Below are 14,476 nucleotides of genomic sequence, written 5' to 3' on the forward strand. Positions count from 1 at the left end.
CAGCTTTGGCTGTTGCACTTGAAATTAGAGAGAATTCAAAAACAAGAGCAAATGTGATTAAATGGACAGAAAAACAAATCCTTCTAGGAAAGATTAGGTCTCCTGGAGAAAAGACTTTTACTATAGTGCTTCATTACAGTTAAGTAGTGCCAAACACTGTGCTAGATGTGATGAGGGGTACAAAGGAAGAAAAATACAGACCCCTGCACTTAGAAAGCCTGTAATATAGTTGAGGGATATAATATTAATATAGACCATCTGATGACACATTTTTAAATCAACTGAATATGATTCAAGTTTCATTACTTTCATCCTCAATAACTCCTGTTCTCTTCACCATGTTTAGGAACAGCAGTAATACCACATACTAATTTAGTTCTTTACAATTTTCAAGATACTTTAATAGTAAGTGATCCTCATAACTACAGAGTAGAAATTATGCCCTCATCATTAAGAACTCCTTTGGGATAAGTTCCCCTTCCTGAGCTCATCAATTTCCTGTATATGGTAGTTCTTCAACTCTGCTTGATCCTAAGAATCACCTGGGAAGCTTTTTAAAAACTACTGGGCCCACTGTCAAAGATTCTACCTTAATTGCACTGTGCGGGCAAGAGGTGTTTTTACAACCTCGCTAGATAATTCTAATATGCAGCAGCCAGGGTTGAGAACTACTGCCCTGATATTTCTCTCCTCCTCTCCCCTACATCTTTTCCTCTTCCTGTATCTCTGGTAATTTTATTTTCTGGTGGTATGGGGATAACAGCTTACAGAACTGCTCAAATATTTCATCAAATCTAAGATACCATCAATTGTAATAGTCACCATCATTTTATGTGCCCCCAAGAAACACAAAATACTACCATGAGAATTTTACAAGCCAATGATTTTAAGACGTACCCTGATGTCAGAAATGTTAAATGTGAAAAAGTGTGCAATATGATAGACTTCTCCATCCCTGATTTGCAATCACTCTACGCTGTGTAAAAACTCCATTTCTTCCTATGAACCATGATATCCCGTCCTGCTGGTTCAGGACCCCCTCTCTCTTCAACACCATGTCATCACTGAAGACACAAGAGAATCTAAAATCAAGATGATAACAGGAGGGACATTGGTAGGACACCGCACCAGCAGCAGAGACTCTTTGGGTTACTGATTTCATAACAATATTAACTTTACAACTTTTCAAAGTCATGAAACCTCATTTTGAGATTGTAGACAATGGCTATTAACTTAAAACATCTCCTTCTGAAAGAGGAGGCAAAATTCCATTTTGCCAAATAGCACTATAAAAATGAGTTCTACACAATATAATTTCAGTGTTCATTTGATGGCTCATGGAAGTGCTTTGCTCATCTAGTTACAATAAAATTTTCCAGTGAATAATAATGCATAGTCTGCACTTCAAAAAAAGAAAAGCAAACTCATTTTTAAAAACTTAAATGACTTCTGCCTACAGAATTATAAAATACAGTTTTCCCTGAAATACTCATCTCCCAAAGTACATTTAAAATATGAATTAATGTAATTTGTAAATTGTTTTCAAGATTACCTCTGTAATGAAAAGCAAAGAAACGTGGAATGGAATTTTGCCAGAACTTCTCATTTAGTCTGTCATTTTTATTTGTGCTCCTTTTGATACAAAGTGTTTTCATCTTTTCTACACTCCTCAAGTGAGGTTTAAAAATCTGCTGATGCAGCAAAGTTTCCTGGGCTTCTCTGAAGACTCCATTCAACACTGCAAAACATTTACAAGCTTATTCACCTGACTGGAATTACACATCCACATCACCTTCCTGCCAAAGCTATACTGAATGTGTCCTAGGAGGACTTCAGCACTCTGCACAGGTGGTGAGATACTGTGGTCAGTCAGCTCCATAAGGTAGTGAGGTAGTACTTGTGGGGATGGAAGCCCAGTACAAGACAACATCTAATTTTGCAGAAAAAATTTTATATTTCAAAATGAAACTAAAGTTTTGTTTTGTTTTGTTTTGTTTTTGCGGTACACGGGCCTCTCACCGTTGTGGCCTCCCCTGTTGCGGAGCACAGGCTCCAGATGCACAGGCTCAGTGGCCATGGCTCACGGGCCCAGCTGCTCTGCAGCACGTGGGATCTTCCAGGACTGGGGCATGAACCCGTGTCCCCTGCATCGGCAGGCGGACTCTCAATCACTGCGCCACCAGGGAAGCCCGAAACTAAAGTTTTGATGTTCAAATAGAATTAGATTAACACAGAAAAATCCCTGATTCTTAAAATATGTTAATACATTACACTGTGTAATTTATTTATATTTTTTAACACCAAAAAAGAGGCTAAAATAACAGGATTACAGCTGAATATCAAAGTGAATATTTCTCACATTCAATGCTATTAACGGGAGGCTATGAAGAACAAGAAAGCCACACATTAAAAAAAGAGAAACTCAGCTTGTAAAAGTTATAGGAAGATCAAGGCAAACAGGAATGAGAGGACATGCAAGTCAGATGGCCAGAGGTTAGCCAGATTTTGGAAAATGAACAGATAAAGATATCACTGCAGAATCAAGTAGATGGGTATCAAATTCAAGTGAAGAAGAAAGACCCAGATCAATAAGCCTTAAAAAATCTGCAAAAGACCAGGGCAGAGACATAGTGCCAGCTTTAAGTGAAAATTGACAGCTACTGCTCTTTCTGCAGTTGGTTTTACTTTCTTCCTAAGGTAATGGGAAATAATCTTTTTTTTAAAAACAGGCATTAATGTATGCAGGTGAAAATAACCAAAAAAGATTTGGTAGAGACAGAGAATGAGGAAACAGAAGCCCAGTGTTTTTAATAAAGGCAGCTTCTGAGACCATCCCTTTTCCTTGGAAAGAAGTGCTTGAATTTCAGAAAGTGATCGGTTGAGTCTAGGGGAATTATCACATCTTTTATCTTCCAACCAAGAGAAATACCTTCTTGGTAAGGTTCCACTTCCTTCCATGGCAGGAGAATACCTCTGGCATATAAGTGGAGCAAGCATATATTATGGTCATGTTCTGTGTCAATAATGTTGATGATGATGACCTCATTTCCTATCAAGAGTTGGTAGATAAGATGGAAATTCCCACTGGCCTGGAATAAATTCTGCCTAATGCAGACAGTGGAAGATTAGCATCACCATATAATGGAAAGGTTTTGCTAAAATTTGGTTAGGCATTGGGCCTAACCAATGAATATACTCATAACAAGAACCTGACAATGACACTGTTTACATCCTCAAAGTTGGCTATCATCAACAGGAACACAAATAACAAATGTTGGCGAGGATGTGGAGAAAAGGGAATCCTCATACACTGTTGATGGGAATTAAACTGGTGCAGCCACTGTGTAAAAGAGTATGGAGGTTTCTCAAAAACTAAAAACAGAGCTACCATATGACCCAGCAATTCCACTCCTAGGTATATATTCAGAGAAAACTCTAATTCGAAAAGATACAGGCACCCAATGTTCACAGCAGCATTCTTTACAATTGCCAAGATATGAAAGCAACCTAAGTGTCCATCAACAGATGAATGGATAGAGAAGATACACACACACACACACACACACACACACACACGCACGCACGCACACACACACTGTAATACTACTCAGCCATAGAAAAGAATGAAATTTGCACAACATGGATGGACTTGGAGGGTACTATGCTAAGTGAAAGAGGTCAGACTGAAAAAGACAAATACTATATGATATCACTTATATGTGAAATGTAAAAAATAAAACAAAACAAAAAAAGAAAGGCAGATAACACCAAGTGTTGGAAAAAATGTGGGGAAACAGGAAACCACAGGCACTGCTGGTGGGAGAGTGCACTGATAGAGCTGATCTCAGGAGTCATCTGGCAGTTCTAAGTGAAACTGAACACGGCCAGCAAGCCCTCAAATTTCCACAGACACCCATAAGAGGACGTGCTTGAAACTGTTCATCACAGCAAGGGATTGAGGCAGCCTGGGTGTCCATCACTAGGGAATCAAAAACAACATTTATTGGGTACCTAAGTGTGAAATACCGTGTGCCACCCACAAGTAGTGAAACAGATGTATACACAGCAGCATGAACTAATTCAAAAAACAGAGTTGAATGAAAAAAGTAAGAAACAGATATATATATATATATGAAAATAAATCTTCAAAGTTGACTAAAGGGTTCTTTTATATGTGTGATTACAGATGTCTATGACAGACACTTTTTAAAAAATATATCTTTCTGCCTGCAAAGCGGATGAAATCTTCAAGTCTAGTGGTCAAGTGGACTAAAGCGAGCTAATCTTTTTTTTTTTTTTTTTTTGCGGTACGCGGGCCTCTCACCGTTGTGGCCTCTTCCGTTGCGGAGCACAGGCTCCAGACGCGCAGGCTCAGCAGCCATGGGTCACGGGCCCAGCCGCTCCGCGGTATGTGGGATCTTCCCGGACCGGGGCACGAACCCGTGTCCCCTGCCTCAGCAGGCGGACTCTCAACCACTGTGCCACCAGGGAAGCCCACGAGCTAATCTTTGATGTGTAGGTTAAGCCCTTCTGCTGAAACCACTGAATTGATTACTTCCAGTTGGTATCTGCAGTGAGGCAGAGAAATGTAGTCACATAAACCATGGATGTTTGCCTTGGAATAGTTATTGAAGCACCATTTTTACAGTTTTAGGGATGTGTGGATTTGATTGACATGACTCTCCCCACCCTACAGCCCCCCAAAGCAGGTAAATATAAGCTTAAAAAAGACTAAAAAGAAGACAACCTGGCTTTCTCCTAAGGGGCGTATGAACCACCACAGCAGCAATGATCAACAAAGCCCCGTGACTTCTGTAAACTGCAATCATCTTGCTTTAATGGGGATGGAGTGGAGTAACGCAGAGAAGCGGGGACCTACTGGGTACCATTTTTCTTTCTCAAGACGGCAAGTTGGGAGCAATAGGACATAAAAGAAAAGTCCTACGGATTCTTATCAGCTTCCAGTCAGACAAGGCTTCTGTTACACTATGGCTGCCAGGCCACGGCTGGCAGACAAATCACACAGGTCAGGTCTGCAGAAGCCAAGAACATCAGAGTGAAGTCTACAGAGAAAGAGCGGTCAAGGGTTAGAGGCACATGTCTAGGCACACGTCTGTCAAGGCAAGCCAGCAGAAGCAAAGCACACACACCAGGAATTTTAGAAACCAGAAACCAGAAGTGAGCAAGTCTGCAAGTGTAAGGTGGCCCTGGGGGTGACGGCTGAAGGGATCAGCAGTCCAACTTCCTCCAGTCCCACCTCACCTCCCCACCCCATGGAAGCAAATCCTCCAGCAGCACTAGCTTTAGGGCTCCCCAGGAAGGCATCTATAAACAGGCCAAACGGTGTATAAGGAAGCAGACTAAGCCTTACATAGAATTCAACTATATCACTTTATTTAAACATACAAAGAAAATTCTAGCACAGTCTCCACCACTATACTACAGTTATGTTCTATTGATTCTGGTGTCCCACGAAGTTCATTGACACAGGACTATAACTGTAAATGAAACTGGCATGCCTTTGCTGGTTTTGCCATTACATGGTACTACTCACGTGCATTGACTATTAACACAAGAATTCCATTTCTAAAGTTGTACCCCCCAAATCTATTCAATATTTCAGAAAAAGTCATAGCCATAGGTAAGACCTGATTCCAAAACCACAAAATCAACACATATGAAATTGTTAGAATATAATAGTAAACTCTTCTTAAATGATGCAGTACTGAGAGGAAGTTTTAGTCAAAATGTTGGCTTACTATTAACAAGTTGTAAAGTTCTATATAAAACACTAAAAACTCTCGAGAATTCAATCTTACCTTTGGTTCTATTTCATGGTCTCAAAACAAAAACTCAGCCCTAAGAATGTTATGTCTTAGATTCCTAGTTTAATTTCAATGAAATTTTGATAAGCTCAAGGATACGTAAATACTAAATTCAAAATGCGCTATAATTAAAAGTAAAATTTCTATATCTGAAGAAAATCTAACATTGTTTAGAGAAAATGCAAGGCACGCATTTTTAGAAGAATATGTACCAATATTTCTATCAACACAAAGTTGAAAAAATTTCAAATACCTTTAATGTAATAAAAATATAAATCAATTTAACAAAATCTAAAGTCTAATTCTGAGGACAACGCAGCTCCTCAGAATAATCTGGCAGGTAGATCAGCCAAATAATAGTGCACTGGGGACAACGCTCACATTTCTTACCACTGGGTCTTTAAATTCTAGAAACGAAGACTCAAGATCCCTAAAATGTTTTGGAAGGCAAGTTGCAGCGGAAGGAGGAAAAAAAAGAAAGGGGAAAAAACCAACACACTCACACTGTTCCAGCTCCAAAAAAAAGGGCAGCTAGGCTTTGGTCTTTTCTCTCCCCCTATGTGAACACTGAAAAAAAACCAACAGCGGCAAAAGAAACCCAACTAACTTAGCCCATGACACTATTTTACAGCAGGTATTTTGAATGTGTCTCTCTGTTATCTTCTCGAGGGAGGACATGCCTGCGTGCACACACACACAGACACACGGTTACAGTGTTTTCCACAGCAGTCCAAGTCTTTGTTCAGCAGTGAAGCACGTTTAGGGTGAAACAAGCTTATGAATTTTCCATAGGAAATCTTAACCAAAAAAAAAAAAAGATTACTGTAAAACCTGTATATTTGATTTTTTACCTTTAGGGTAAAAAGCCAAAATAACAGAGACTTTTGTTAAAGGACATGAAGAAAATTTCTTCTCACTCGCTAAAGATCCACAAAGCAGAATCACAGGCAAATCCAATTAAATTCAAGTACAATGTCACAAACAACAGATTAAACATTCTCACTTGTGTCTCTAAAATGACTACACCACTTGTGAAATGTGTGACTTTTTTTAGGAGAAAAACTTCTATACACCTAGGTCCTTTGTCTTTGGGTTTCCTACTTACGATTTACTTTAAAAAATGATACTAATTCAACATACATTATTCTCCAAAAGGTGACACTATTATTCATTATTAAGCCTGCCTGATTAATAACTTAAAAGACATTTAGAAGTGGATAAAAATTCACACTTAGCTGGAGAATTAAACATATGTAACTGCTTAACTGCCAATAGGAAATTCAATTTATTCAGTAACTTTCATTACTTCAAAGAATACACATGAAAACCTTTTCACAGCGAGTTCCTTCCCTGACACAGTTAAATGCAAATTATCTTTTTCCCCTCTTACTCCAGAAAGCTCCTGCATACATAGCTGATACGCCACCTACTGCAAAACCGAGCTGACAGCACAGGCAACGCCGCCAGCATTTCCATTCCATCACCAGGCTGGGGCTGAATAAAGGCGTGTTTGTGTGGTAGTGTTTCTTTTTAAAAAATCTCAACGCCAAGAAGAACAAGCTGAAATAGCATTTTCAAAAATGGAGCGTAAAATAAACAGAAGAGAAAAAGAAAAGGAGTATGAAGGGAAACACAACAGCCTGGAAGATGCTGACCAGGGAAAGAACTGCAAATCCACCCTGATGACCCTCAACGTTGGTGGATACTTATACATTACTCAGAAACAAACACTGACCAAGTACCCAGACACTTTCCTTGAAGGTATAGTAAATGGAAAAATCCTCTGCCCATTTGATGCCGATGGTCATTATTTCATAGACAGGGATGGGCTCCTCTTCAGGCATGTTCTAAACTTCCTACGAAACGGAGAACTTCTACTGCCAGAAGGGTTTCGAGAAAATCAACTTCTCGCACAAGAAGCAGAATTCTTTCAGCTCAAGGGACTGGCGGAGGAAGTGAAGTCCAGGTGGGAAAAAGAACAGCTAACACCCAGGGAGACTACTTTCCTGGAAATAACAGATAACCATGATCGCTCACAAGGACTGAGAATCTTCTGTAATGCTCCTGATTTCATATCAAAAATAAAATCTCGCATTGTTCTGGTGTCCAAAAGCAGGCTGGATGGCTTTCCAGAGGAGTTTTCAATATCGTCAAACATCATTCAATTTAAATACTTCATAAAGTCTGAAAATGGCACTCGACTTGTACTGAAGGAAGACAACACCTTTGTCTGCACCTTGGAAACTCTTAAGTTCGAGGCCATAATGATGGCCTTAAAGTGTGGTTTTAGACTGCTGACCAGCCTGGATTGCTCCAAAGGGTCGATTGTTCACAGCGATGCACTTCATTTTATCAAGTAATTACCTGTGTCACGAACAAAGGCAACAAGCATGCAGCCAGCAAGCTTCGGAAAACCACAGCATCAAAGGCATCCCAAATAACGTGCCCAGCTAGCTCTGTACTCAGAGACCTGCTGCTAATCAATTACTGTGAGCTAACGGTATGTAAATTCTATCGCTAAAGATGTCCTTCTCTAGGGTGTTCCTGCTGATCAGACTCGTACACTTAAAGTGAAAACAGTGATCTTCTACATATTGTAAATAAAGACTGAATGCTTTTGCTATTTGTTTATTTTTCCTTCAGCTGTCTTTCAATCAGAATGTCTTAAGTATTTGCACAATGAACAAGCATGTACATTATCTATCGTTCTTTCAAGTAAATGGTAATAAAATATTTTAAGGGACTGTAAGATTTTAAATCCTTGCTACTTATGGCAAAAATCTACAAAGAAAACTGAACTGGTAAATTTAACCATTGAGACCAAGACAAATATGCAGATCTACTAAAACAGAGCTGTGGTGAAACAAAATGAGATTGTAAGAATTAAAGTTATGGATTTAATTTTTAATGGTAGGCACCAAAAGCTTGTTCATAGTTTCTGTATTTCATACTAGAATTACAGCTGAATTGATATATTGCTGAAAATTCCTAGAAAACGGCTTGATGACAATAAAAAAAAAAAAGAAAGCACTACTAACTTCTTTGCTTGTATTAATAATTATAGTAAAAAGTTAAATGTGTCACTTTTAAAACAAATAGTACCTTTTGACGACTTCACACAAAATTATGCATTGATGTGGTCAACTGGCAGGCTGCAGTAACCCTGGCTGGACTTGCAAATGACAAAAATCAGCCAATTCATTTCTTTGCAGGCTGAGCTCCAACACAGCATGGATAACTTAGTCTCAATACAGTAGTACATGGTATTAGAATAATGAAAGAGTTCATTTTCAGAATCATCCTATCTTCATTTTTCAAGCTCAAAAATATTAGATGAACATCACTAAACATCCTTATAAAAGAACTTTATGCTTCTCAGCACCTCTTTTGATGCTAAAACTCAGACTCAGTGAGTTGTGGTAATTTTTTTGCTTCATACTAAATAAGAAGGTATTTTTAGAAATTAAGTTTTATATATGGCTCTCAATTAAATAATCTAGAAACTTAGCTTTAAATGTGAGTGTATTTTTTTCCTCCCAAAGAACAGCTAAATCATTTATTTCTATGCCACTTATTTTCTTTGGCTTCTAAGAACAAATTACATCTTAAATTCGCTCCTTTAAAATTTAACCATTAAAACTGATAATTAAATCTTAACTTTAATAAACTTCAACAAAGTATTTCTGAAAATCTTGACTGAGGTTACATAAGTTAGCATATAAGCCAAAAGTTTGCTTACACATAAAAATTCAGCAAAGCTAATATTCATTCTCAGAAGTAAAAATGATGTCCCATTACAACATCTGAGGTAATACAAATGTTGGCTGTACATACTAAAAGAAATATTTAAAAACCTCTTGTACAAAAAAGTCCTTTAAAAATTCACATTAAAAACAAAAATCTCTACATCAACCACGCAATCTTCTTTTTGTATTATAAGAAAAAAATGTTTCTATTAAAGCATCAAATTATCTCTTATGTACTTAAAAATGGCTTAATCAAGATTTAAAAGAACTATGAAAACAGAAAAAAGTAATAAAATCTATTTTAGCAGTCACTATAATTGAACTGTTTATATACCTCTCCAGCTTACAAGTTGACTTTTCCTTGGCATTTAGACTTCGTAATGAAAAAAAGGGCAGTGATTTAATGTCAAAGCAAGATTTTCTCTAACAGGGTTTCATGACAGATAATAAAAATAGCCCTGACATCTCTTTTTACAGGAAATATAGCTGAACAAATCTCCTTAGAAGTATTATAAGTGAGGTTTTTGCATCAGTTCACAAAAAGAAAGTTTAACTGTTATAACAAAATTATTGATGGAAACCATTACTTAAAGAAATTTGTCACTTGTGTTTTTGTATATCTCTAAAACATCGTTTCTGGAATGCATTTAATTTTTCCTCAAGCTTTTGATAAATCCTAATATCCTAAAACAATTTAGGAATCTACAAGGAAATATGGCTAGATTGATAACTCTTGTGTAACTTTTCATAAATGTACCTTTTTAAATTCAAAATTACCTGAACTTGTATTTACATATTCAAGTGCCTAAATATTGTAAGTGTACAGAAAGTATCTAGTTTTTAAATTTTATTTAAAAAAAAAAAACTTAGAAATACTTTCCATTCAAAAAATTCAAGAAATCATACAAAATGCCAACTGTAAGTCAGAGTGAAGCTGTCATAACATTTTTGTTTGCAGTCAATGAAGAATTTCTTCCTCAAATCTTTTCTCATAAGTAAATATTGCTCCAAAGAATAAATCACAAAGTGACTCGTCATCTTCTTTTTCAGAAGAAAGGTAATAAAAAATAGGTTACTGTACTTGCCATGAGCCAAACATATATACGCCTGTATTTGGAATTACACCACACAGTGATTCCGGCATTGCCCTTAAAATATTAAAAATAAACACATAGCTTATGGTGTACTATATTTCTAAAATGTGTGCAGTGTGCAGAACAAATGAAGGGAAACACTTATGAGACTTTTCAAATGATACAAAAAAGATGACTACCATCCCAGACTGAAGATCATGATACCAATTAAGCTTGTTCAGTTATTTTTTTTAAAGAAAATTACTTATATTTAAAGTGTTATTTTTAAGATAAAAAGGTAACATTTATTGTTTTATTACATGCCAGGTACCATGCTATGCACATATATTATCTCAATTAATTCTCACGATGACCCTAAGAAAGGTACTATTATTTTTCCTTCTCACAGATGAAGAAAGAGCCTAAGAGGGCTAAGGAACCTGCTAATAAGATCATACAGTTATTGAGAGGTAAAGGTGGAACCAACATTTGAAACCCAGCTATACCAGTTCCAGGGCCAGCAGGAACTATGTCTGCTTTTGCAGGTCACTTATCTCTCTAGCACCTAGAACCTGGTGTTAAACAGGTTAAAACAGGCATTCGTGAAGAACATGCTAAATAAAGCATACCAAAATACAGGTTTGCCTCACTTGATAAAAATTTCACAATGCAGGTATTCTTAAAATGTTAAGTAAAGCAGCTGAATTTTGGGAAAGCAAATAATATTTTAAATGTCATGTCGTGTCATTTATAGAACATGAGATGAATCATCTCACAAGAATAAAGAATATCCCAAATTTGTATATTGGCAAATCTAGATTTTCACATGTCAGGTTTGCTGAAAAGGGGGGTTACTTTTTACGACTTATACAGTCCACAGAATTGACATATTTTTCCTCATAGGAAAAAAATATGGCACAGTGAAACACACACAGGCTCTGGAGTCAGACTTGGGTTCAAATTCAATTAACTTCCACTAATTTGCTTACATGACCATAAGCAAGACGCTTAACTTCTTTGAACTTCAACATCCTCACAGTAAAATGGAGATAATAATGACTAGTTGATAGAGCATTTATAAGGCTTAAGTTCTAAATTACATGTAAAATGCCTCACCCATCACAGACTTCCCATAAGCACTGGTTATTATCTTATCCAGTGTAAAGGTACCTTCATGACATAACCATGAAGAACAAAAATGCACATTTACATTAACTAGGCTTTCAACTTAGACATGAACAGAACAGAGAACTTTTGACAAATGCATGCTTACTACTGTGATGAATACTATAAGATACAAGAATCTACTTTAAATTAAATTGCTCCAGGCAAACGCAGTTTTCAACTTTATTAGTTTAAAAATACATATAATGAGTTTTTCTTGGGACTTTTATCTTCTAGCTTCGTGCACAAAATCTACAAGATCAAAATAATCACTGCAGCTGTTTTATCAGCAATTTAAAATCAGTCAGCAATAATATATGATACCATACTCTTAAAGATATCCCTGTCTAATAAATTATGATCAAATGCCTTAAATTGCAATGTCAGTCAAGGTTAAAATCTGAGTATCTGAATCATAATTATCTTGCAAATAAAGCAGAAATGTAATATGGACTATCCAAAACAGCATGCAACTTAGAAATTGTTTGTATTTAGCTTTTTAATATTTTTTATTTAAGTTGAGTTGATTTACAATGTTGTGTTAATTTCTGCTGTACAGCCAAGTGACTCAGTTATACACATATATACATTCTTTTATATATTCTTTTCCATTATGGTTTATCCCATGATACTGAATATAGTTCCCCGTGCTATACAGTAGGACCTTGTTGTTTATGAATTCTATACGTAATAGTTTGCGTCTACTAACTCCAAACTCCCAGTCCATCCCTCCCCCCTCTCCCGCTCCCGCTGTATTTAGCTTTGAAATATACAATGGCTACTTCTGTAGCAGACTTATTTTCCTAATCATATTTTGCTTAAGCTAATATTAAAATTAATTTGCTTCTGTGAATAAACACCAAGGGGGTGGGGATAAAGGAAGATGTGCTGGGCAGAGGGAAATATCTAAGATGAAATTTTATTTATTTATTTTTAACATCTTTATTGGAGTATAATTGCTTTACAATGGTGTGTTAGTTTCTGCTTTATACAGAGTGAATCAGTTATCCATATACATATGTTCCCATATCTCTTCCCTCTTGCGTCTCCCTCCCTCCCACCCTCCCTATCCCACCCCTCTAGGTGGTCACAGAGCACCCAGCTGATCTCCCTGTGCCATGCAGCTGCTTCCCACTAGCTATCTATTTTACGTTTGGTAGTGTATATATGTCCATGCCACTATCTCACTTTGTCACAGCTTACCCTGCCCCCTCCCCATATCCTCAAGTCCATTCTCTAGTAGGTCTGTTTCCCGTCTTGCCCCTAGGTTCTTCATGAACTTTTTTTTTTTTCCTTAGATTCCATATATATGTGTTAGCATACGATGTTTGCTTTTCTTTCTGACTTAACTTCACGCTGTATGACAGACTCTAGGTCCATCTACCTCACTACAAATAACTCAATTTCGTTTCTTTTTATGGCTGAGTAATATTCCATTGTATATATGTGCCACATCTTCTTTATCCATTATAAGATGAAATTTTAAATTTGCCTAATTTATAAAGAGGTGACTGTATTCCTACTTCTTCTCTTTGCAAAGATACACAATAGTTCAAGAGTTTCTATCAAACAAAAGTCACTGATAGAAGTCTTATAAGCTATTATAAATAATTTAATTAAATCTTTCCAATAATGCAAAAACTATACAATATTAAGCATTCTGTACGTAAAATATGGCAATTCTAAATTTATCTAAATTACTACTTATTTTAGAAAAAATACTGAACTGGATATTAAAGACTTAGACAATTATAATATACTTCTTTATTATCTGTCTTAAAAAACTGTTCCCTAGCATAAAATATAACACAGTTAACCTAATAGTACAGCAGGTTTTTCCAAACCAAGGATTCCAGAATATTCAGTTACATTTAAAAGCAAGTTTTACTAGCTATTTTTTTTTAAAGATCTAGTTAATTTTATAAATTTCTTTTTGAAGAAAGGGCCAACTTTTCAGAAGTAATTTTGACTATGGCCTTCTAGAATCTTTAGTACATATTTTTCTACATCATTAAAGTGTAAACTTGGGCAAATTTACTGATTTTTTTTTAAAAACAATTCCACCCTACTGATTTTGCCTCGTTATAAAAGAGATTTATTAACTAATTTTAAAGGTTCTTAAAATTGTTGAATGATACTAACTTTAACCTCAATGGTTGCTTGAGTTTGATAACCTTCTATGACTTAATGTGGTTTTACAAAGGACTACAACATTTAGCATTTACTTCAGGTACCATACCATTTGATGAATTTTTATTTAGATTTATTTAAAAAAACATTAAAATTAAATATACATGCAGACATCCTAAGAAAACTACTTTGAGGTTTGCGTATCTTTTCTAGCCATGTATAGATATTTTTAAAGAAACCACCATGGAAAGAAAAAGGAAAGACGCAGGGCGCAGTGGGGCGTGGGGTGGGAGGGAGGCGCAAGAGGCAGGGGATGTATGTACACGTACAGCTGATTCACTTGGTTCTACAGCAGAAACTAACACAGCATTGTAAAGCAATTATACTCTAATAAAAAAAAAGGAAAGACTACATACAGCTGTGTGCAGAAATAATTATTAATAAAGGTTGATGATTACTGGAGAGAAACATCAAAAGAATCTAAAAGTCACAGGTGACTGATTTATAAAACAACAAAACAGTGCAACCACAGGCACTT

General features: G+C 36.3%; 2 protein-coding genes across 2 annotated transcripts in view; one reads left to right on the forward strand and one right to left on the reverse strand.

Annotated features, from left to right (window-relative positions):
- The window catches only part of GTF2F2 (general transcription factor IIF subunit 2), a 156,899-nt gene that overhangs the window by 80,976 nt on the left and 61,447 nt on the right, over positions 1–14,476 (reverse strand). The gene's annotated exons all lie outside the window — the stretch shown is intronic.
- KCTD4 (potassium channel tetramerization domain containing 4) lies at positions 6,998–8,185 on the forward strand (the record flags this gene model as incomplete). The annotated part of the gene is made up of 1 exon (XM_082859321.1): positions 6,998–8,185. The coding sequence occupies exon 1, from the start codon at positions 7,406–7,408 to the stop codon at positions 8,183–8,185; it is 780 nt and encodes a 259-aa protein (XP_082715447.1). The 5' UTR covers positions 6,998–7,405.

Source organism: Leucopleurus acutus (genome assembly GCF_964270905.1).
Source record: "Leucopleurus acutus genome assembly, chromosome: 18".
Taxonomy (NCBI): Eukaryota; Metazoa; Chordata; class Mammalia; order Artiodactyla; family Delphinidae; genus Leucopleurus; species Leucopleurus acutus.